This window comes from Pseudonaja textilis, chromosome 1 (assembly GCF_049901715.1).
Source record: "Pseudonaja textilis isolate UNSWEBS1 chromosome 1, rPseTex1.2, whole genome shotgun sequence".
In the NCBI taxonomy this organism is placed as follows: Eukaryota; Metazoa; Chordata; class Lepidosauria; order Squamata; family Elapidae; genus Pseudonaja; species Pseudonaja textilis.
This window is the reverse complement of record NC_141990.1, coordinates 248252936-248277348: the sequence shown is the minus strand read 5'-3', so window position 1 is coordinate 248277348 and position 24413 is coordinate 248252936. Positions and strand designations below refer to the sequence as shown.

General features: G+C 34.8%; 1 protein-coding gene across 2 annotated transcripts in view; it reads left to right on the top strand.

The window, feature by feature from the left end:
* The window catches only part of METTL15 (methyltransferase 15, mitochondrial 12S rRNA N4-cytidine), a 69725-nt gene that overhangs the window by 37019 nt on the left and 8293 nt on the right, over nt 1-24413 (top strand). For both annotated transcript variants that reach the window (XM_026706173.2, XM_087921229.1), the window contains exons 3-5: nt 903-1039; nt 15285-15476; nt 23062-23240. In XM_026706173.2, coding sequence (XP_026561958.1) covers nt 903-1039; nt 15285-15476; nt 23062-23240 — 508 coding nt within the window. The remainder of the gene's footprint in view (nt 1-902; nt 1040-15284; nt 15477-23061; nt 23241-24413) is intronic.

Sequence of the window (24413 nt, the reverse complement as noted above, 5' to 3'; positions counted from 1 at the left end):
TCAGTTCAACCCAATACTATTCTGGATGTCTTCTCAACAGATAGATCCAAGAACTATTCTTTAGTAGCACCCCAAACTTATCATGGTTCAGTCTCATTGTAGGCCTTCATACATTGTTACTGACAGACTTCATCACTTTTACGTGTTGGATGTAGAATTAAGAGATTGATTATTATTATACTGATAGTATCATTATTATACTGATAGCATTTTGCCACAGGTCAATGAGTAAACTTTTTAAGTCTTCTTAAGTGTTAAGAGATTAGGTCTAACTTGCAGCATCTTTTAGTTTAAATGCCATGCTTGTTATACAGAGTTAGTAGATTTTTATTTTTTTCTGCCAATTATCTTATTAAACCTTTGAAATCATCATAGTATTCTATGATGATATTCTATCCTGTTGTATTACTGTTACTTATTAAAGCTTTAAAAATGCAGCATACATCATGCAACATGTAACACAAACTTCTACATTCTAGCCTTCTGAATGATTTGATTACATGATTGTTTCACCAGGCCAGCTCAAATTTAATTATACCAAATGTGTGAATAACTATTGGCAATCATATGAAATTTTGAGTTCATTTATGTTGCTGCGAAATTTTAAATTTTCTGAAGATGTCATCTAGGGAACTCCTTGAAACTCTTTTATATATCCATTTTTTATTTCTTATAAAATGTCTTTCAAATGGTTTGGAAGCTAATACAAAACTTGAAGCTATGTTTAATTGCAAATTTTATTGAGTAATGAAGTTTGCCTATAGGGATCAATGGAAGAGTTGACTGCAACTGAAAGATAAAATTTTTTGCTTGTTAAATAGAATAAATATACAAGTAACTGAAGTGGATGTCAATATTTATGTTTTTATTCATCAGTAACAAGACTTTTTTTTTCTTATCAGCATATTCTTGATATGACATTTGGAGCAGGAGGTCACACAAAGGCAATTTTACAAAAGGCAAAGGATATTAAAATATACGCACTCGACAGAGACCCCACAGCTTATGAATTAGCTCAACAACTTTCTGAATCTTATCCGTGAGTATAGTTTTTATTTTTTTGTTTGGGCTTATGTACCATTATTGTGCTGACTCCTCATGACTAACAGAAACATTTTTTTATGATGATCTGTCCCTCACTTGATCCATCAAATCTTGCAATGTTACACCTATTAGTACTTTAATTGAGTTCATTGCTGGTTGTTCCTTTCTCTTTCCTTGCAGTTTTCCCTGTCATTAGATCCTTCTCCAGAGGGTTGCCTCTTTTCATAATACTTTGAAAGTAAGATAAATAAAGCCTGATTGTACCTTGAGTGAGAATTCTGGGATGACATGTGTGATAATATATTTGTTTGTTTTCTTGGCTGTCCATGGTATTCTCAGGAGTCTTCTCCAGCACCAAATTTTCAAGTGTTAGTGCATTTTCTATCCTCCTTCTTCAGTCCAACTTTCATTTCCATGGAGCGTCACAATACCACTGCTTAAATTATGTCAATAACATCTGAACATTTTCAGGATCGTCTTAGCGATTCTACGAAGTGCTGATCTATGATAATTTTTTTGATTACTTGTTCCTTTACTGTCAATGATGAACGTAAAAAGCAGAAGCTATCCACCACTTTAGTAGCTCTACTGTCAATTCTAAAGCTGGAGTTTATTGTTTCTATTTTCATTAGTTTAATCTTTTTAATTTTAGTCCAATTTTTTCACTATGCTCCATTATTTTATTAACAAGAGGCTGCAGTTCCTTCCCATTTTTGGCTATTATTAGTGTCAAAAGAGCTACTTTCATATGATGTATGTATGAGAAGTATTTACATATCAGCACTGATACAGTGTGTGTGTGTGTGTGTGTGTGTGTGTGTGTGTGTGTGTGTATGAATTTATATGAATGTTATGTATAGTTTATTTTCTAGTGGTATAATGATGCTTGAAGCTCACAAATATGTTAATTTTACATTTAATGCATTCATATTCACACTTAAAATAAAAAAATGAATGATATAGGAAAATTTGCTCTAGTGAAATAAAGCCTAATTGAAATGTTGCACTAGTAAAATAAAGCCAGCAGAAATACACACTTAACCCAACAAATTTCTGTGATCTCTACAAAGCATGGCTATGACCTTTGTTGATTTCAGGATTGGAAATCGATTGACTTCAGAAGTGGGAATTTGGGAATTCACTATAAAATAAATGTATGTATGTATGTATGTATATAATGTATGCATGTATGTATGAAACAAATTTATATAGCTGTCCATCTTACCAAAAGCTACTCTGGATGACGCACAGCAGATGATGTCCCTCCCTCTTTCCATGTTAGTTTTTTTAAAAGATTATTCTATTGATTTTAGAGATCTGGTTGTAGTTTGAACTTTAACACAGAAGAAAAAAATAGAATCAATGCTTTATAATTGATCTATTGGTGGTGGGGCCAGTGATAAATTAAATCTAAATTATTAAAATCTGTTGTATACACGTGCACACTCATATATACTCTATTTTCTTTATTTTGGTTTGATAATGGTGAAAGTGGTGGCTTTTATTTAGGCACTATGTAGAATCAACCAGGGTTTCAATTCTTCTCCTGTATTGTTTTGGTATGTAACCTACGTAGACAAGGCCATTTGCTTTATTTCTTGAAAATGAAAGGCAACCAAAACAAGAATGTAAATTGGAGTGTCTCAGAATTTCACCCTGGACCTATCAATACATTTCTCTAGCAACACAACTATACAGTACGCTCATGAACCTAACAGCAGAATATTCAAGGACAAGCCTTTATGTTGTTATTTGTTTTACAGATGTGATAGAAAACCTATTATGATCATCAGCTCCTTTGGAATCTATAAGTGTACACAAATTAATACCATATATCAATTCTGGACTTTAAGCTCTATTGCTGTTTCTTGTTCTTTCTTATTTTCCATCTGTTTCTCAGCCTTGGTTGTTGAAGGGACTAGTTTTGATAATATACTTGTCTAATCTCAAAGGTGTTACCTCTAATCTTGATGGTATCAACCATAACATCACTTTGCCTCTTCAATTTCCCTTTATCTTAAAAGTTTGGAGATGCAACAAAGTTCTCTTCACTCTTCTTAATCAAATAAAACTAGGATGACCTGTATTTCTCCCTCTTTCCTTCTATTTTGTCAGCTGGCGATTATTGTTTCCTTAGATGTTCCTCCCTTTTGCTTTGAAGGATTAAATATATCGATTTCTAACTTCAATTTCTGCTACTTCTACTCCTCAAACCCAACAACAAACCTATCAGGAAGACTCTGGATTTCCATGTCCTTAATTTTTTTTTCAACCGATCTCCCATTTCAGGATTCTCTTCTTCATCTTCATGTGAAGTGGTTTCAGTCTCTCAGTTGTACAATTTCCTGCCTTCCTCTTTCCAATCCAGTCTGTCTCCACCTCAAAATCAGGCATCCAACAGTAGGACTGATTTCATCAGGAATGGCCTTTTGGAACAGTATTTCTCAACTTTGGCACTGTTCCAACTTTGTGATTTAAAGTTAGTTTGGGAATTCTTGGGATTGAAATCCATCATTTTTAATTTTGTATTAATTTTAATTGCAACTTTTATCACCATTGGTACATTTTTAAATAAATTTATTTCTAAGGTATCCAGTGCCAATTTTAATTTTTATTATTTTAACAGTTGCAATCTGGTATTAAACTTTACTGCATCAATAGACAACTTTTTCATTTCTCAGTTGTCTTTTCTTGATTATTATGTATGTTGTTTGTGTGTAACCTACAAGCCCACACAGGTACACACCCATACACATATGCAAATACACATGCAAACATGGTGACACACACACATTTATTGTGTTATTGAAGCTGATGTTTATGTAAGTTGCCTTTTAAGTATACAACTGCTGTAAATTGTTTAGTGAAAATCTGATGAAAATAGCTAGTTTTCTGTTTAGGATTGTTATGAGAGATTTCTAATTTCCACATTGCAAATATTTCCTAGTAATTTCACTGAGGAAAAAATGTGTTTTAATTTTCATTCATTCTTCACGTGTTTCTATGTCTGTCCATAAAGTTTTGTTATGCTTAATTTTGTGGTGGTATGATGACCCGGGGCGTGGCACAAAGGCAACACAGTCAAATAAGCAAGAAGAGTCCCTTTATTATCTCCAACTTTGCTCCCAATGTCCACGTTACCTTAGGCTGGAGAAAATTCTTCCAGGAACAGTCTTTAAATGGAAGAAATTCAGTCAGAAAACAAAGTACATACAAACTGTAACTAAAAATCCAAACAAACCATGCTGCAGTAATTAACTTGACAGGGCAGGAGAAGGAATTGCAGACTTGAAAGCACAGCAAAACATACAAAGTTGGGAAAACGCCAGGGACACAGATAAGCCTCTACAATACCAGATAATTCACGATTTGCTCCCAACAATTTGCTGTGCGCAGCTTCCTTTTTTAAACACGGTGTTCCCAGCTGCATCTAATGAAGAGAATCAGGGCCCTTTCCTCCCTCGTAAGCCACACAACTCATGTTGCTCCCTTCTCCATTCCTCCCTCAGTGCCCTAGGTTGAAGAGGGGGTGGGCCTGGGTCTTCCTCTGAATTCCCTCTCACTTGCTCTACCTCTTCCCTGCTCTGCCTAGCCGGACTTTGCCCTTCCCCAATTTCTTCCACAACCAACGAAGCCACACTCCCACTCCCTGTCAGCTGCTTGGCCTCTCACTCCAAATTAGATTCCGACACGGGCATGACAGGTGGCTTAGCTGAAGTATATGACTCTTTGTGAAAGTTTCTTATTTAGAAACAGTGAGTTTAAATTTCTAAAATAATTATACATTTAAGTAAAACATTAATAAGTGTGAAAACCAAACTTTGACCACATTGTGAACCCAACAAAACTGTATAGAAATATTGTGGCAGTTCAGTAGATAGCACCTTGGTGAACACAATAAGGCCACCATACATAGATCACAAACTACCTAAAATCAAGACTAAGTTTTGGGCTGATGGGCCTAATTTGAATTTTGGAAAGTTGTAGTTCCTCGTGAAAAATGGTGCTTGGGGGTGATTCTCCATTCAAAATCATATACTATGCAGTTATGGCTTTGAAATTCTTATTCAACCTTAATGCTGAGTGGATACTTTTGAATAAGTTATTTTTTTCTTGGTCCAACTTATTTCAGAATTGTGTTAGAATAGTTGGAAATTGCTCCTTATTTTTATATCTTGAGCTCATGGATAAAAGGCAATGTGTATGAATGCAGTGAACCCAATCAATAAATAACAGCTTACAGAGCATCAGTTTACTGGAATGCTGACGGCTACTATCGTACCTGTAGATTTTTATCTGCAGGATATTTCTGATAATCCCTGCTGATTTTGATCACTCCAGGCAATTGAAAGGTCAAAGCACTGACCTTTGTAAAAAACAACAACCTGTGGGGTTCTTACAGGATGCCAAACCATTCTTGCAGATAAAGACAGATGTATATATGTGAAGTCCCAGTTTTTTATGTGTTTTTATGATTTTTTTCCCCTTCTATATGTGCCCAGAGTGCTTTAGATTTAGGCAACTATAACACATTTAATTAATTGTAATCATAATATGTTAATTTATTTATAGTATTTAATATTTAATACTGTCAATTTATTATAAATATATAATCTTAATAATATCAATATTTGAAAATCAAAATTAAAAGGTAATAGCATAAACTAGCTGTGGTGATCCCAGTGATTATAAGAACATGGTGTGCCATACCAAAATATCTTGGTTGATACTAAGCAAACTGGCACATTGAAAAAAAATTTTATCTCTCAATTGCAAAAGGCCACACTGCTTGGACCCACACATACAATAAACCAATACATTAAGGCATTCTAGGCTCTAGGGAAGAATTTGTGCATATGAAGTCTAACACCAGCTAAATGATTGGCAGTTGTGACTTCACATTGTTGTGAATAGATAATAACAATAGTAACAAATGCCAAATGCCTCTGTAAAGAAGCTGAAGAATCAGCGGACTGCCTAATTTGGGGTGTCAAACTCACGGCCCATGGGCCGGATGCATCACACGCTGGCCACGCGCACCCCCATTTTAGCAAAGGGGTAAAAAGTTTTGATACATCACATGACAACAACATGTCATCCTGAGTTTAATTTAATTAGACCTGCTGCCAGAAGATCACACAGAAATGGTATAACAAAATGGCATAGCAAAGTAACAACAGTGTGCATTGAAGATCTGCAAGCAAAAATTGGTGGGAGAAATAACATCAACAAAGAAATAGAAATGGAAGACACTAAATTTTCTGGTACTTCAGAATTCAAGCAGACAAGCAGCTGCCACCTAAGACTCCAGACTTAACAAACATCAATAAGAAACGTTAAATAGTCTGGCTGTTTCAGAACCTGGAAACAGCAGAAGAGAAGGAATTAGAGAAAATCACAAAATACGAAGGATGGTAAATAGAAGTAGAACAACTGTGGCAAAGAAAGCAAAAGTGGTACTAATAGCAACAGGCATCTAGGGTATAACCCTGAAACATCTGGAGCACCAGTTGAACACTATTGGCCTCGACAAAATCACCATCAGTTAGTTGCAAAAGGCAACTTGGATTTACTTGGAACAGCTTTCTTCTTGCAAAGATACTTTTAACACCATCAAAAAACATCTGCCTTATCCTAGGTTTTGGGAAGGATTCAATAGATGATTTAAAATGCTAAACTGCATATAATAATCATTTTAAAAATTATTTTATATGGCTACCCATCTCAATTATATGACTGGTGGATTAATATGAGTCACTATATTAAATTGGCAGCTACATAAATTACATAAAGAAATAAACACTATTTAAAGTAGAATAAAAACAATATAACAACATATATACAGTAAATATAATATGTTTTGTTATATTATTTTAAAGATGATGCTGTGTGTTTACTGGTATATTTGCACTAAGCTAGAATCATAAGTGTAAAAGAATGGGAAGCTACATGATATGGTTAAGCTGTTATAAAAGTACTTCATTGTATGGCATGTATATGTCAAGAACAGGACTAACTAAATGTGTTAATTGTTTTTCTGAAAATATAAGTCTTTGGGTCAAGCTAAAATAAAATGAATGAAACAAAATATATCCTCTTTTGTACAATAATAGATGGTGGGTATGTTCATAAAATTAAAATATAAGGTTAGCCACTTATGTGAAGCACATACATAGGTTTTCAGTAACCATGCGTTCATTTCAGGTGAATTGATTACAAGCAGTAATCTGCACCAGATGATTTATCTCCTTAAACTCCCTCTTAACAATTTCAAGTACCAGAAATCAAATTTTGAAAAATGATATGCAGAATTACCCTTTTGAGGGGGAAAAAAGGAATAGCCTAAAGAAAAAATAGCTTTTATGTATTCCTATTTACGTGCATAGTTTCTTCCAGTATGACAAATTTTTACCTAATACTGGCAGGTAAGGCTACATACTCATTATATAGAACCTGTGCAAAAAATCTATTAATATTTTGTTCATGTCTCATTCACGATTTTTTTTCTTTCCATCAGGAAAATATTAGGAAGATGTGGCATTCAAACGTGTCAGCTGGATTTTTCTCTTGCTTAATAATACAGAATTTGTCGATTACTTTAGGCACCCATTGTGGGAATAAAATGTACTGATTTATAAATGTTTGAAGAACTTTTAGAAAATTTTTGATACTGTTTATATAATTGGCTTCCATAAACCATTTCCTTTTTTTTGAATATTTCAGGTGATATTTTGAAATATTAGCTGCAAAGCATATAAATTAGTAAAAGTCTTTACAAATTTAATTTATATCTATTGCTATCATCTTTAGTTGCTAGTGGATAATTTAATGTAGAATAATAGCCCATATTTTCTTTATCTGGAACTTTTTAAAAAACTATATTTCCATAGCATAACTCACTGTGTAGAATCCCAGAAATTATAGTCTATTCAGTGCAAACAATTTGTTCAGGACAGCTTTCTAGCTGCATATGGAGATGGGAAGAAGTGTATTCCACAATAAATTAAAATGTGATTTGAAATGACTTATTTTTTTCAGTCTGACATGAGGTTATGTGTTATCCAAATCTCGAATGCCATCATTTGTCACAATTTAAATAGCAAAAAATTAGTTGCATGCATAGATAAAGATGTTCATGAGTCAGTTGTGCTCTTAAAGTTTTGATTTTTGCATTGTCTGATGCCAGCATTACAGATGTTTATATACATATGGGGGCACACATCCAAACTTATTCTGATCATTGACAGAAATCCTAAAATCACCTGTCTAGAAATATCCCATTAAGCTTCATGCATGCATGTGGATATCATTATGCAAAATGAATTTTCCCAGGGTCCTAGGGAAATTCACTAGCTCCCCACCCATACATATGACACTTTATTTAAACATTGGTTTTTTAAAAAAATAGATTGGGAAAAATTTTAAATGTACAAATTAATATTTTTAATGTTTTTCTATGTCTTTAAAATTCATGCAGATTGTAGTTTGATGTTTAAAAAAATTCAAACTTCTGCTTTTCTTTGGTTTTAGTATTTCTCCACTCTATCTATATACAGTATGACCCTTTATTTTCCAGTCTTTTTGCAGGCCTGATGCACATCTTAAGTTCTAATATCAGAGCATGTAAACATTTTAAGTCTGAATAACAGTTGAATAGTATCTTGGAGTAAAAGGCATGATACATCCGATATAAAAACAACATTCTCAAGCTTCTGACGTCTTTTTGCTCCATAATCAACTTAAAGGCTACAGCAGGTGGCTTGAAGGTAGAAGTTAGTTAATGATTAATAAGGCTTTTACAGATCTTTTGCGTCACTTTTCCTTTCCAAATAATTTGCTAACAAGTCACCTAAGGGCTTGAAATCGATCATGAAAATAACCAAAGGGAGCCTGTGGTTCAATTGATAGTGATATTTAGAAAAACCAGAACTTAAAACAGCAAATAAAAAAAGATTTATTATTTACTTAGTTGCAGTATTTGCTGAATGGTTTTGTGTGTCTCTCTGTGTGTGTATGTGTGTGCAACAAATTCATATACATACATACATACATACATACATACATACATACATATATCACACACATATCTTGCAATATCAAATATCATCATTGTATCATTTCTACCAGTACCTTTCAGAAATTTATAGAATATTCTGACTTAGTTTAATAATTTCAAATATGCATTTATTCCTATAGCAATAGTCAAGTAGCATCATTATAAAAATAATTATAATAACTCAAACATTCAGGTTAATTCTACATTATTTTTAAGTGCCTTTAACCTGCTTATGCTAATTTCATTGGTTAAGGTAGAAATTCAGGTAGTTCATATCAAGCTGCTAAAAGTGTATTTAAAATACTTAAATTATTAACTTTGGGTAGAATTGTTTCACACAAGCACAGATGCTATTATGAATTTATAATTTGTAATGTTAAAAAGTAGTTAGATAATGAAGTACATTATGGCCACTGAAATGCTGAATAAATTAGGTTCACAAAATACCCCCAGTGTGAAGTCTGTAAAATTATAATTAACCTCCTATGATATAAACAAATATGGTAATATCAAATTATCATATAAAATCAAATTATATGGCATTTTAGAATGACTCCAGGTGGTGGTTGTTTTTAATCAGTGATTAGGAAAATATAACTGCAATTTATAAGTGGAAGATGCAGATAATATGTAAAGTCTAATAATGAAAATAAAAAAATACAGATACTAAAAGATACCTTTTAAAAAAGAAAAAAATGAGACTAAGGTTAAATATGAAGACGAAATGAATGAACTTCGGTTTTGTCTGGGAAGATCATGAATAGCCACCAAAACAAGCAAATGGAAAATCAAGCAAATCAAACACAAATTTTCATTTGAGGCACAAATTATCACTCTCAAATTATCATAGTTCAGTCACATGTGAAGACTTAGCTCTCTAGAGAAGTCTATAATGCTGGTAAAGGTGGAAAGAAAGACAAGAGCCCAGCCATGGGTGCATTACTAGAAGTCATGAAGGACTAGGTTGGACACAGTTTCTCTAATCTTAATATGGTCAGTAAGAGTCAGCACCAACCTTATGGCAAATAATCAGTCACAAATTAACCTACAACCAATGCTTGAAAGAAATTTCAGTAAAACTAAAGGTACTTGGACTTGTAAATATATGCATTGGATAATTGGGGAAATAATTCTGAAAAGAGCCTGTAATCATGACTTGATTTTTTTCCACTGTTGAATTCAGTGGAACTGATCAAGTGCTTTGAAGTTATATGAGAAAGGTTCTGAAGGACAAAGCATGGAACAGATGGGCTTCAGCTTACACTAAGGTTATCTTCTTCTACCTGCCCTCCTGAATACAGTACTCTCCAAAAAATATTGCAGAGAAATCCAGAACATTTTAAAAGTATTTTTGGATATTGGAACAGAGATTTTTGGCAGCCCTAAACTCTTTCTTCCTAAAGAAGAGAATGTGCAGCCATTTTTCTCACTAGCCTATCAGTTTTGTGTAGCATAAAGTATTGAGGCTTCTTTTTGACACACTAACAAGGTTAGTAGAGGCATGATTAATTTTCAGCCTGGGAAGTTGAAGCACAATTGTATGTCATTTGCATATATTTCCAGCATCTGCTTCTTGTTTTTGTTTTGCTATATTCACATGAGAATATAAAATGCAATGGGAAGCATTTTGTAGGAAGGGGGGTTAATTTAAAAGTTCAAAATACACTATAAAGGGGGATAGGAGAGTGTCTTCCTGCAGCAAACACTGTTATTTCTATACTTCCAAACGTTTATGGAGCACAAATTATATTGTCAGAATAATGACAGTGTGATTTGCCATGCATTCTATTTTTAGATCTTTATCTAAAATTGACATATAACTTTCTGTACCTGAAACCCCAGGTGAGAAGGTTATGGGAGTATAACAAAGTTTTTGACGTCAGAACTGCTATTTATTCCACTGGATGCATTACCCCTTGGCAATTGTGTTTTCAAAAATCCAGTTAAATTTTTATGACTGTTTCTGGCCAATTAGAGTTCCCACTCAATACAGAAAGGAGGAAAACTGGCTTCTACATAGTTTCAGAAATGTTACATCTCAGCAATAAAATTGATGTAAATACCAAATTGTTACAAAATTTATTTAATTCCTTCTGTGCTTGTTTCTTCTTCATAATAGTTTATTAAGCACACTCTTATTTCTGAATTTATACTGATCATGTGTATATTGCAAAATAAGGACAAATGTTTTTTTTAAAATTTGCAACATGACAAAATAAAAATGAGGAAACCCCTCCCCCCCATTTTTATTTAGGTAGGAGAGCTATAAGCGCTCATAATCGACAGGACAAATCTCCTGATCTCCTTTTGTCTACATTTTGCTAATACCCACTATAGTGTTTTAAAATTCTGAATCAGCACAAACAAACAAAATCTCCTTTGTTTTGTTTCAACTTCTAACATGAGAATTGTGTTGAAAATAAAATATGATGCTTCAATTGTTCAACTGTTTGAACAGATTCTAACTTGGAACTTTAAGGAAAGTCTAATCTCCATTCAGAACTAAGAGCAATTGCCAACTGCTAAAATGGTAGAAAAGGAACAGAGATTTGTGCTTTATTTAAAGTCTTGTGGGAAAGTCATTTATCATTCATAATTTTCAAATATGAACATTATTGCAACCAAGAAAACACATAAAATTAATTCGTAAACAGCTCACTTTTACTAACACTATTTTTCAAGTAATTAACAGAAAATTGATATAGTTGTTTTATGCTTACTGATAATAGAAGTAGAAATGAGCAGAGGTATAAGTAAATACTGGCATTTGATGATTAACTGGCTTTAAAGCAGTGGTAGGACTCATCCAGTTTGCACCGGTTCAACAGAACCAGTTGTTAACTTCTGAGCAGTTTGGTGAACTGGTTGTTGGAAGAAATCGTTAGGGCAGATAACCGGTTGTTAAATTATTTGAATCCCACCACTGCTTTAAAAGGGCTTATTCATTCATTGATTCATTCATTTATGGATTCAATTTTTATAGCCATCAAACTGAGCCAAGTGACTAGGTAGGTTAAAATTCTAAAAATTTAAAATGGTTAAAATAATTGTAAAAATATTAAAGCAATAAAAAATAAAAAGTTAAAATTTAATGCATAAATAAGGCTTCTCTCTCTGTCCCTAACCCAAACCCCTAACCCTTCTCTTTTTCCTTTGTTCCATACAATTCAAAACACGGGCCTGAAAAACATGAAGAAATATGGAATAAGGAAAGCTTATGCCCTTTCCCCATTTCCTGCCTTTCCTCCTATTGCATACAGCTAGGAAAAACCTGCCTAATATATATGTTTGGTGATGGCTGGTATCATCATTATTAATGGATTATTGCCAGGTTTGTGTGCCAACCTAGTATAGAAAGTATTGATGTGTCTTGCTGCCTTTGTCTGGGCTCTGAAGCTGATAAGAGCTGGTTAGTGATATCAAGGGAGACCTTGGGGATATACCAGGGCTATAGAGTACACTGGAAAGTTTAAAAATATTCTGGGAGCAGGCAATGACAAACTATGTCTATACCAAGGAAAAGGACAAGTAAGTGAAGTTACAAAATATTCATTTTGTAGGCATGATTCAATGGGGACTATGCTTATCCCTTGGGTTTACTTAGCTTTTCAAGCTAAGTTAATGGAGTCAAAAATGAACAGCACTAGGAAGAAGGGAAATATTGCAAAGATATTTTTACAGAACTTCCTCTTAAGCTGAAAAAGACTAGGAGAAAGAAAGATATACTGTATGTCAATATCTTCTCCCTCTAGAAAACAAATGTGTTCATAAACATTGTTCATACCCTCACCCTTCAAAGAGAAGTCCGATCTTTCTAAATTATATAAATATCATTCCTAATTGGAAACTTGTCTGATGTTGTCTGCCTTTTTCAGGGTAACTATCTAATTAAATATATTTCCAGGGTCTTGATCCTATTGAATAAAGTACTAATTGCAGTTGGCCTGTCAGAAATTGAATTCTAAGTTTTAACATTGTTTGAACCCATCCTAAATTACTGGAAGTAATGTATATAAATTAGCTGTTTAAGTCTTGTTCATGAATGTCCACATGAATTTCCACTTGGAGAAAGAATTGAACTGTCTGTATACCTGTCTTTTTGAAATTTGTTAAAAAGATTCTGTTAATCTAACATCTTCTGTACATTATTTGCAGGAAGTTCTGAGTGTTGGCAGGCAGCACTAAATTGCTAATATTAATCTTTAAATTACATTGATAGAATGTTCTGGTTTTGGAATTACCTATTGCTGCAGTGAACTGTCAAATGGTAACTGGAAAGTGAGAAAAAGTTGTTAACTCTTTTTTTCGGTTCCTTATTTTTACTTGTATGATTTATTATGCTTGCTCCCTTTTATACGGCAATGTATTTTGAAGCAAAAGTAACACTGGACACTTTGGTACAATATTTCAGTTTTCCCTAGTCTGGAAGATAGCAATAGCAATAGCACTTAGACTTCTATACTGCTTTACAGTGCTTTACAGCCCTCTCTAAGCAGTTTACAGATTCAGCATATTGTCCCCAACAATTTTGGTCCTCATTTTGCCCACCTTGGAAGGATGGAAGTCTGAGTCAACCTTGAGCCTGGTGAGATTTGAACTGCCAAATTGCAAGGCAACTGATAGTCAGCAGAAGTGGCCTGTAGTACTGCACTCTAACCACTGTGCCACCGTAGAACTACTATTCTAGAATTTCACAGATAGAACCAAGTGAGCTATAAAATTCTGGAATTGCCTCTAGAAATACTTCAGATAATAAGTGATAATCAAACACATTGTGGATGAAAGTTATTGGGGATTTCTAATATATATTATCTTTGCAGGATTATTGTTAGGTCTGGTCTCTGGATGTTATGTGAATTTCGTTGTATATATACTGTGTATATACGTACAATTACAATAAAGAATTCAATTTGTTTGCCTGTTCATTCTTAGTTCTAACCTTTTCCTAAATTACTCACCTTCCTTTCTCTTGCCTCCCTTCCCTCTCACCTTTGCCTTTCTCAGATAAGTAGTTGAGAAATGTCTCTGTGTAGTCTCATTCAGGAATTGATCTGACAATAATGTCAAGACTAGTCATTTATGAGTTGCCTGTTGATAGTTAACGCTATGTCAGCTTCTGAAGATTATTTTATTTACCTCGATGATCTTGAAAAACGCCTGCATTAGTTCAAAGAACTGTTACTCATTTGGGACACACACATTGTTTCTTTTGATGTTAGAATAACTGGGCAGATGTATAGACTATGTTTTCAATCAAGTAACAGAGAGGACTTCAAAGATCTAATAGCACTTTAAATTTATTTTACTTGCCAAGAATACTTTAAAAATCCATGTTTCTATGAGTTTTGGAACATGCATAATAAATCTTCCTCAGACAATATTCATTTTTATAGTATAGAGCCAATATTATGCCTCATTTTATTTAATCTGCTGTAAAATAAACATTTAATTGGTATAAGTTATGAATTCGTCTTGAATAGTTATAAAAATAATTTGGCAAAAATTATCATAATTTCAAACCTCTACTTTTCCCCCAATGATTTTCAGTTAACTAATCTTCCCTGCAACAGTTCATAGGATTCAACATGCTATTGCTTACTTAAAAACGTATAGCATATGGTAGTATAATTAAGACATCCATTGAAAAAATGTAATTATAATAGAGTTGGCTTTTTAAATTTATTTTGGGTTTGCTGGCTATGAGAAAAAAGTATAAAAACACTGTAATCTCACTTTTGGCCATTCTGTTTCTTCATGTTTACTTCCCAAAAGTTGGTTTTGTAAAAAAAAAAGAAAAAATCAGTTGTGCTATATATGCATATGGATATCTAACCTTGCTGAACCTGGAAAAATTCTGTTTTTGAAAGGTGACACATCAATATGTCATTCAGAAACAAAATTTTCCCAGGATAGCAAAAATTTTAACATTGGAAACAACACAGTGGTATTTGCCATAGGTTTTGTTGTTTTATAAATAACTTGTCAATTATTATCTGTTTAATTATTTGTTCAATTTATACAACCTTCCACTCAACCAAGCAGCTAGCAAGGGTTAAAAACATAAAAAGAAAACAGGACAACAATAAAACACACCTATGTGCCTATAAAATATGGAGAATATTGTTAAATGTAGTTTTACTAATAACAAATGTATATATTTATCTTTTCCTTTGTGCTCTTATAGGAAACAAGTACAGCCTCTTCTAGGATCGTTTAGTCAAGCAGAAGCCTTATTAACATCTTCTGGAGTACAGCCAGCAAGTTTAGATGGTGTTCTTTTGGATGCCGGTTGCTCTTCTTTGCAGTTAGATACACCAGAAAGAGGTTTTTCCCTAAAAAAGGATGGCCCGTTGAACATGAGGATGGATGGTGACAGGTATCTATTGATAATTTTTTTAAGTAATCAATTTCTCAACAGCAGGCTGGATTTAATTTCCCTTTCAGAGTGCCCTGCTGTATCTCTCTGCATAATACAGTATATAATACATCAGTTTTTATTTCCTTTGAAAAAATAATGTTTTATGCTGTATTTTCGGGATTTAGTGCCAGGTTTTTTAAAATCTCTTCTACTTCCCCCTACTATCCCTTTCCCCAGCAGTTAAATTGTTATAAATGTTAAGAAAGATATTGGTTCTAAATCTGTCTTTTAAAATTGAAACAAGTCCTGACCAAGTCCTGAATGATTATAATAGATACAATAGAATTAAATGGGGGAAGCCATTCCCTTATGCACATCTTGCTGATCCATCAAATTAGACAATGAAGATTTTATTCCAGGCTGTTTTAAAGGAATTACAATAAACCTGTATTAGGTTTGTTCAATTATTGATGGTATTATCTATTTTAAAATTGCTCAATCTGAATAACTGCTGTCTATCAGTATCAATGTGACAAATATTTTAATTTCTTTGGATTTATGTAGCTCACTGTAAAACTACATTTATGTAATCACGTACATATGTGTGTTTGTATGTGTGTGGGTGTATATGATATTTGAATAGAATCTGCAAAGTATATGCAATAATAAACAGATATCCATTGTTAAAAATAGTCCTAGAGACAACGATATAATAAATTATGCAAACAATATAAATATAAATAAATAATAATTAAACTGGCCATGGTGATCCCCGTGGCTACAGCAGACCAAAAATCTGGCATTGAGAACTTTTCCACCCATCAATTACAAAGGCCACACTGCTTCAATTTATACATATACTACACCAGGGGTCCCCAAACTTGGCACCTTTAAGACTTGTGGACTTCAATTCCCAGAAGTTGAAGTCCACAAGTCTTAAAGTTGCCAAGTTTGGAGACCTCTATACTACACCAATACATTATGACATTGTAAGGTCTTGGAAGTCTTGATGTACACTGCTCAAAAAAATAAAGGGAAAACAAAAATAAGACTTCCTAGATCTGAATGAATGAAATATTCTTATTAAATACTTTGTTCATTACATAGTTGAATGTGCTGACAACAAAATCACACAAAAATTATCAATGGAAATCAAATTTAGCAACCCATGGAGGTCTGGATTTGGAGTTACACTTAAAGTGGAAAAAAACACTACATGTTGATCCAAGTTTGATGTAGTGTCCTTAAAACAAGTCAAAATGAGGCTCAGTAGTGTGTGTGGCCTCCACGTGCCTATATGACCTCCCTACAACGCCTGGGCATGCTCCTGATGAGGTGGTGGATGTTCTCCTGAGGGATCTCCTCCCACACCTGGACTAAAGCATCCTCCAACTCCTGGACAATCTGTGGTGCAATGTGGCATTGGTGGATGGATGGAGACATGATGTCCCAGATGTGCTCAATTGGATTCAGGTCTGGGAAATGGGCGGGCTAGTCCATAGCATCAATGCATTCATCTTGCAGAAACTGCTGACACACTCCAGCCACATGAGGTCTAGCATTGTCTTGCATTAGGAGGAACCCAGGGCCAACCGCACCAGCATATGGTCTCACAAGGGGTCTGAGGATCTCATCTCAGTACCTAATGGCAGTCAGGCTCCCTCTGGCGAGCACATGGAGGGCTGTGCGGCCCTAAAGAAATGCCACCCCACACCATTACTGACCCACTGCCAAACCGGTCATGCTGGAGGATGTTGCAGGCAGCAGAACGTTCTCCATGGCATCTCCAGACCCTGTCACATCTGTCACATGCTCAGTGAGAACCTGCTTTCATCTTTGAAGAGCACAGGGCGCCAGTGGCGAATATGCCAATCTTGGTGTTCTCTGGCAAATGCCAAACGTCCTGCATGGTATTGGCCTGTAAGCACAACCCCCACCTGTGGACATCGGGCCCTCATACCACCCTCATAGAGTCTGTTTCTGACCATTTGAGCAGCCACATGCACATTTGTGGCCCGCTGGAAGTCATTTTGCAGGGTTCTGGCAGTGCTCCTCCTGTCCCTCCTTGTACAAAGGTGGAGGTAGCGGTCCTGATGCTGGGTTGTTGCCCTCCTACAACCTCCTCCACGTCTCCTGATGTACTGGCCTGTCTCCTGGTAGCGCCTCCATGCTCTGGACACTACACTGACAGGCACAGCAAACCTTCTTGCCACAGCTCGCATTGATGTGCCATCCTGGCTGAGCTGCACTACCTGAGCCATTTGTGTGGGTTGTAGACTCCGTCTCATGCTACCAGTAGAGTGAAAGTACCGCCAGCATTCAAAAGTGACCAAACCATCAGCCAGAAAGCATAGGAACTGAGAAGTGGTCTGTGGTCACCACCTGCAGAGGATGTCTTGGGGATGTCTTGCTAACTGCCTATGCTTTCCACCTGTTGTTATGACTCCCCTTCGAAATTCAAACGAACAAAACAGAAAGCAGCCGTTTCACAATTAAATCAAATGGAAAGAAGTCTTATTAGATAACGGCTGGCAGAAACCACAGCATAAATCTTACTCTGTCCAGCAAACCAGTCCTGGCAATAAATCCACAGCCTCAGAGCTCTTTGCTGTAACGTCACTCAAATAGTCATTTTGTTCCTGGCGAAATGCACCAGCCCAGCTGTGTCCTTTTATACTCATTAAGGCAACGTGCTAATTTACTGACTTGCTCTTCTCATTTGCTCCAGCTGATTTTGCCTTTTCAACCGTCTTCTATTTTTTACATTTAACCACAAATTTTCCAAGTTCTCATCTCCACTAGAAGACTCTCTCAAAACTTCCCTGTCAGCCATTCCCGGCTGTTGATCAGATAAAGAACCAGAGGAGATCAAAGGTCCTGACAATTCTAATACATCAGGTCTGTCGTCCTTTGTCACGTCCATCTCCTCATCCTGGTTATCAGTCCAATCAGTAAGCCAGGCTGGTTCAAATTGTTCTGACATAACCTCTTCACTTGAACTCATATCAATCACAGGAGCTGAATCCAAGCCCGGAGCCACAACACCTGTTATCTATTCCATTTGCACAACAGCATGTGAAATTGATTGCCAATCAGTGTTGCGACTTAAGTGGGACAGTTTGATTTCACAGAAGTGTGATTGACTTGGAGTTACATTGTGTTGTTTAAGTGTTCCCTTTATTTTTTTGAGCAGTGTATATGAAGGCCATCTAAAGCTAAAGAATTGACAGCTGATGTAAACAAGCTGACCAGGAACCTTCCTAGAAACAAGGAAGATTAAAAATGCATTGGAAATAAAGCACAAAATAAAAGCTATAGCCAAGATAATCAGCAGATACAAACTAGAATTTGAATGTAGAACCTTCAACTTTAGTCCAATCAGAAATGTTTTTACTAATCCATCAATGGAGAGACTGCAGTGAATCATCCCACACTCAACAAAAAGAAACAGTGCCACAGGACAACCCAAAGAAATGCAACAAGAATGCAACTTGGATAAAGGAAGAATAAATTTAAAACAGCTGAAATGAAAGAACATCTAATAACAGCAAAAGTGGGGGAGAAAAAGACAAGGAAAATCAAGTGTTGTCAGGTGTAAATAAACTACAAGGGTTTTAGTTAAAACATTTGATTGTTCTACACCCACTCTTTGCCAAGCAGTTTAACAATATGCTGCAAGAAGGTGAAATTGAAGATTATCTGGCACCTGATAATCAGAGATTCAACAAAAGGGACAAAACCAAGCAACTACAGGCTAATTATCTGCTTACCAACTACTTTCAGATTGCTAATAAATGTTGTAGCTGATTGCATGGAATCGAAAACAAGCTCTTCCCATCCAGTCAGAAAGGAAACTGCCCAAATAGCAGAGGGACAAAAGATCAGTTCCTAATTGACAAAATGTTTTTTTTATTGCAGAAGGAAGACCAATTTGAATGTAGCTTGGATTGATTACAAGAAGGTATTTGACTCCCTGCCAGTAATGGACCTAGAAATAACAGGTGTCATTAGAAACATCAGAAAGATCAATAGCACAGTAGAAGACACAGTTGTTGGTCAATAGTGATAGACTGGGAGAAGTTAAACATCAGGAGAGGAATCTTTCAAGGAGATTCACTGTCATCACTACTGTATGTCATTGCATTAATTCCTCTGCCAACAACACTGAACACATTAGGTCATGAATATCAAACCTCAAAAATACATCTGAAATAGAATCACTACTCAACCTTGTCTGTATGACATGACATGAGTCATGACATTGCAATGATGTTTGGATTAGACAAATGTGCCACCCTTACTATCCTGAATAAATCAAGATGCCCTAAGGAAATAACATCAAGAGTCTGGGTGAAGAAGATTAAATAAATGGATGGATGGATAGATAGATAGATAGATAGATAGATAGATAGATAGATAGATAGATAGATAGATAGATAGATAGATAGATCGATCGATCGATCGATCTGGGCATATCCCAATCAAAAATTAAAAGACATATGATACCTTGGCATTCTTCAAACTGATAATATCAAGCACCCAGTTAAGAGGAAGGTTAATGTGAAATACATCATGAGAGTGAAGAAGTCCAAACTCAGTGGAGGATTTACCATTAAGGCAGTAAACTTCTTAGCAATTACAGTCATTAGATACCCAGGTTGAATAGTGGACTAGACTCAAGCAGCCCTTGACAGGAAGAGGAGGAAATTAATGACAGTGAATTATGCCCTTCATCCATGCAAAGATATTGACAGACTCTTATTTGTCAAAGGGCATAGGTGAGTATGGAATGTGGCAGACAGTAACAAGGAAAAAAGGCATTGGAAGAATATCTGAAGGACAATGAAGAAGATGCACTGAAGCTAATACATTATAAAAACTTATTCAATACGAAAAAGACCAAACTGGCCTAAAGAAGGACCAAAGGAAGAACAGAAAAGAGACATGGCAAAGCAAAATACTACTTGGCCATTACACAGACAGACAGACAGATTTAGCAGGCAAAGCAGATAACAAGATCTGGCAATGGTTAAGAGGAGGAAAGAAGACTGGACAGTTCTGACAGCACAAGGCTTAAGAACAAATGCATATAAGCCAGAACTGAGAAGACAGCAATAGACAGCAAATGTCATCTTTGCAATGAAGCTAGAGAAACAGTTACCACCTAATTAGGCACTACAAAAAGATTGCACAGAGCAACTATAATAAAGTATGACAAAGTAGCAACAATAGTACATTGGAAAATCTGCAAGAAATACCATTTGCCTGCAAGCGAGAACTGGTTGGAGAATAAAATAGAGAAGTAAAAGAAAATAAAGAAACTAATGTGGAACTTCAATTCAAGCATTCAAACATCTGGCACATAACACCCTAGACTTAACAATTGTCACTAACAAAGACAAAGAAGTCAGGATAGTGGATGAGGCAATTTCTGAAGACAGCAAAATAAAACAGAAAGAACTGGAAAACATCACAAAGTACAAAGATCTGTAAATAGAAGTAGAACAATTGTAGCAAAAGAAAGCAAATATAGTATCAAAAGTGGCACCTTAGGTGCCGTCCCAAAATATCTGGTGTACAATCTAAACATAATTGGCATTGAAAAAAATCACTGTAAGTTAATTTCAAAAGGTAGTTTTACCTGAAACAGCTTACATTCTGCAATTTAATATCATAGAACTTTAATACCATCAAGCAACATCTGTGTATCCAAGATCTTTGAAGACTTATTATATAGGTAAAAATGTGAAATACACTCCAAAACATCTAGTTGCCTTTGCAATGAATCATAATAATACAGTAATTAGAAGTAGAACAACTGTGGTAGCAGAAAGCAAAGAGAGTATCAATAGTGATAGGCTTCTTGAGTTCAAAGCCAAAACAACTGGAACATCACTTGAACACCATTGGCATTGAAAAAAAATACTATCATTTAATTGCAAAAGGCAGCTTTACGTAGAACTTACATCCTGCAACAATATCTTTGATAGCTATCCCAGATCCTTGAGAAGGATACAATAGATGAATAAAAATGCCAAACTCAGTCTAAATGTATGGCTGAATGTGTGATCAATTGTAATACAGTAATAATTTGCCATCTGACTCTTAGCAGCTCATACCAGACCCTGGATAATGGAAGTTTTTGCTGATAATGACAGTGATAGTGCTGATAGTGAACTAGTATATAATGCTAGCAGAATTTTAAAATGTCATTTACTAATGCACAGACTTTCAGAAGAGATAAAATTACTAAACAAAAGAGAGACCACTGTAAGAATCTTGTAACAATTCTATACTGTATCAACTTGAATGAAGAGAGTTATAACTGAAATGAAAGCATGATTAAGGTTAACATGGGAAAGATTTGAAGCAGCTTTTAGTTGTCTAAATCCCAAATTCTCTTGGCTACCTGCTGTGATTACAAATTAAAGGTAAATTTAGACAATTGTGGAAACAGTCAAACTATATAACATATTATGTCAATCTGTAATTTGAGGAAAGGTTCAGAAAGAAAGGAGAAATACCTAAATTCTTCTAATTTACTTTTTGTCCTCTTGGTCTGATGTTATCTAGAATTAAAAATTTCCAAGCCTTTAGTGGTTATGTTGAGAAGATTGCTCCGGAGCAGTCTTGTGGATAATAACATTTCTCAAAATATAATCTGTTTTTCTGTTTAAAAAAAAACTTCCATCCAGTTGAAATTGACTGAAGTAACTTGAAAATAAAAGCAGTACAAGTAATTTTGAAGGAGTTGTTTCCTTCAACGTTTCCAGCTGAAAGAACTTATTGAAGAATTTGTTTTTCATTGTTTTGAATACTATTGAAACTGGTAGATTGATGCAAACCAGATTCTCAGACCAATTTTTTTCAAAGAAATTGGAATAGCTATACTTTTTCTTCTTAGTTCATCTGTATTCAGTTGCCCTGCTTCTATTCATTGTAATCAGATATGCCCAATGTTTTATGAGATATCTTTCATAAAACATTCTAAATCAAAAGTATGTATGTACATATATGTATTTGTATTCAGTTTTAAAAGGCAAATTAAAATAATGCTTTCCTGCCTCCTCCCCCTGGTATTTTAGGAATGTTACTGAACTTGATTGATTTCAATTCTTTTTTGTTTTTAATACCATTTCTGAATGGTGAGACCTTTAAGTGATCATTAAATAGGTCACATTTTTCATGTTAGATTATTTTTCATAACTTTAGATTTGAGGAAAAAGGTCAGAGAGATTAAGGTTTTCTTTTTTTGATCAGGGAACAGAAAAAGCAATGCGACATCTTTTTTTAAAAAAAAAAGTCTGCTTCTGAAATGAATTTACCTTCTAGTTTTATGCAATATTTTGTCTTTCTGAATTATGTTTGAATTATGGCTATGCTTGGCAACTTTATAATATTAAAGTTTATGATGGGAATAAACCTCTCTATGTATGTTTAAGAAGATACTTTAAAGATAGAAGCTGTTTCTGTTTTCTTATTGTAAAATCTCTGTACTTGTATGCAGCAAGTGTGTGTTCGACTTTGACTTAATGCTGTGAAGCTTCACGCCTTGTCAATGGAGGCTGACGTCAGTGAACTAATTGGCTGTTCTTGTGCGTAGGTATCCTGACACGCCCACTGCTGCTGATGTTGTGAATGCTTTAGATCAACAGGCACTTGCGTCCATCCTGAAAACATATGGGGAGGAGAAGCATGCCAAAAAAATAGCTTCAACAATTGTTCAGGCACGCAGCATCTATCCCATCACCAGAACGCGGCAGCTTGCCAGCATTATTGCAGGTATCCTCATTAATTCTGTGCAGTGTCCAAAAGGGAAAAAATATTAATCCACAAGTCCCAGAGGGATCTATTTGTACTTGAAATCGTGCGGGATCTAATCCTGTCTATCCTGCTCTGATGTCAGCTATTTTTTCCCCCGTATGCTCTGTCTTTTTATATTGTCGAACGATGATTAGTTTAATAATAGATTTTACATGATGACATTTATAATTTTGCCTATCAAGGTGAAATCTGAGATAAGAACAGAAGGAATGTCAGGCAAGAAGCTTTTACCTATCAGAATGAAACCATTCATTTGTCTTAATTTCCACAATCTTATTTTGTCATAAGATAGATTGGTTATTTATAATACATTGTGCTATCTATTGGCTGTAAAAACAGGCTGATTAGTAAGATATTTCAATCACTGACACTAATAAAATTAAGAGGACTTAATAAAACATGACTACATGTTTGGAGAAATGCTTAACACTTTGTGACAATCCCACCCCTCTATAAATCTGTCTGTCCAGTCTTAAATGAATTTGGTAAACAGATATAGAGTCCTTTGAATTCTGAGATTTTCCTTTTGAAGTCCCTTCTCAGGAAACTTCATTGAATATGATCCTTTTTTTTACAAAAGCTAGTTGAAAAGAAAACTGGCTTATGCAGGGGAGGGATCATACATCCAAACATTCCCTCTCCCAGACTTTTAATCTTTAATTGTTGTCATTGAGTATAATCGTATAGTTGCTGCTATTGTTGTCTTTAAAAAACCCTATTTTGGGTACTTCAGATAAGTACCAACACATATTTAAAGACCCATGAGTATATAGAACTTGGAAAAAAAGAGGCTAATTTTGCTGTACAGCAGGTTTTTAATCATTAAATAATTGATGGATCACAATTTCACAATTTCCTATAGGAAGCCGTCATCTGTGGTCTTATAAGACTTCTAGATGTGTGATTTAAGTCCTATTAAAAATCAATAGATCTTAAAGCTGCTCAGCAAAAACATGGAGTATGCATTTTGTATAGTGATCGTAATTATGGCAGTTTTCCAAAGCTTATAATTTTACAAATACTATATTTTTTTCAAATTAATTCACCTTGTTCTCTCTGTTATTTGTTGTCTAGCATTTTTATCTATTTTATAGTTTTAATAGTTTTTAAGTGGTTTTGTAGTATACTTTA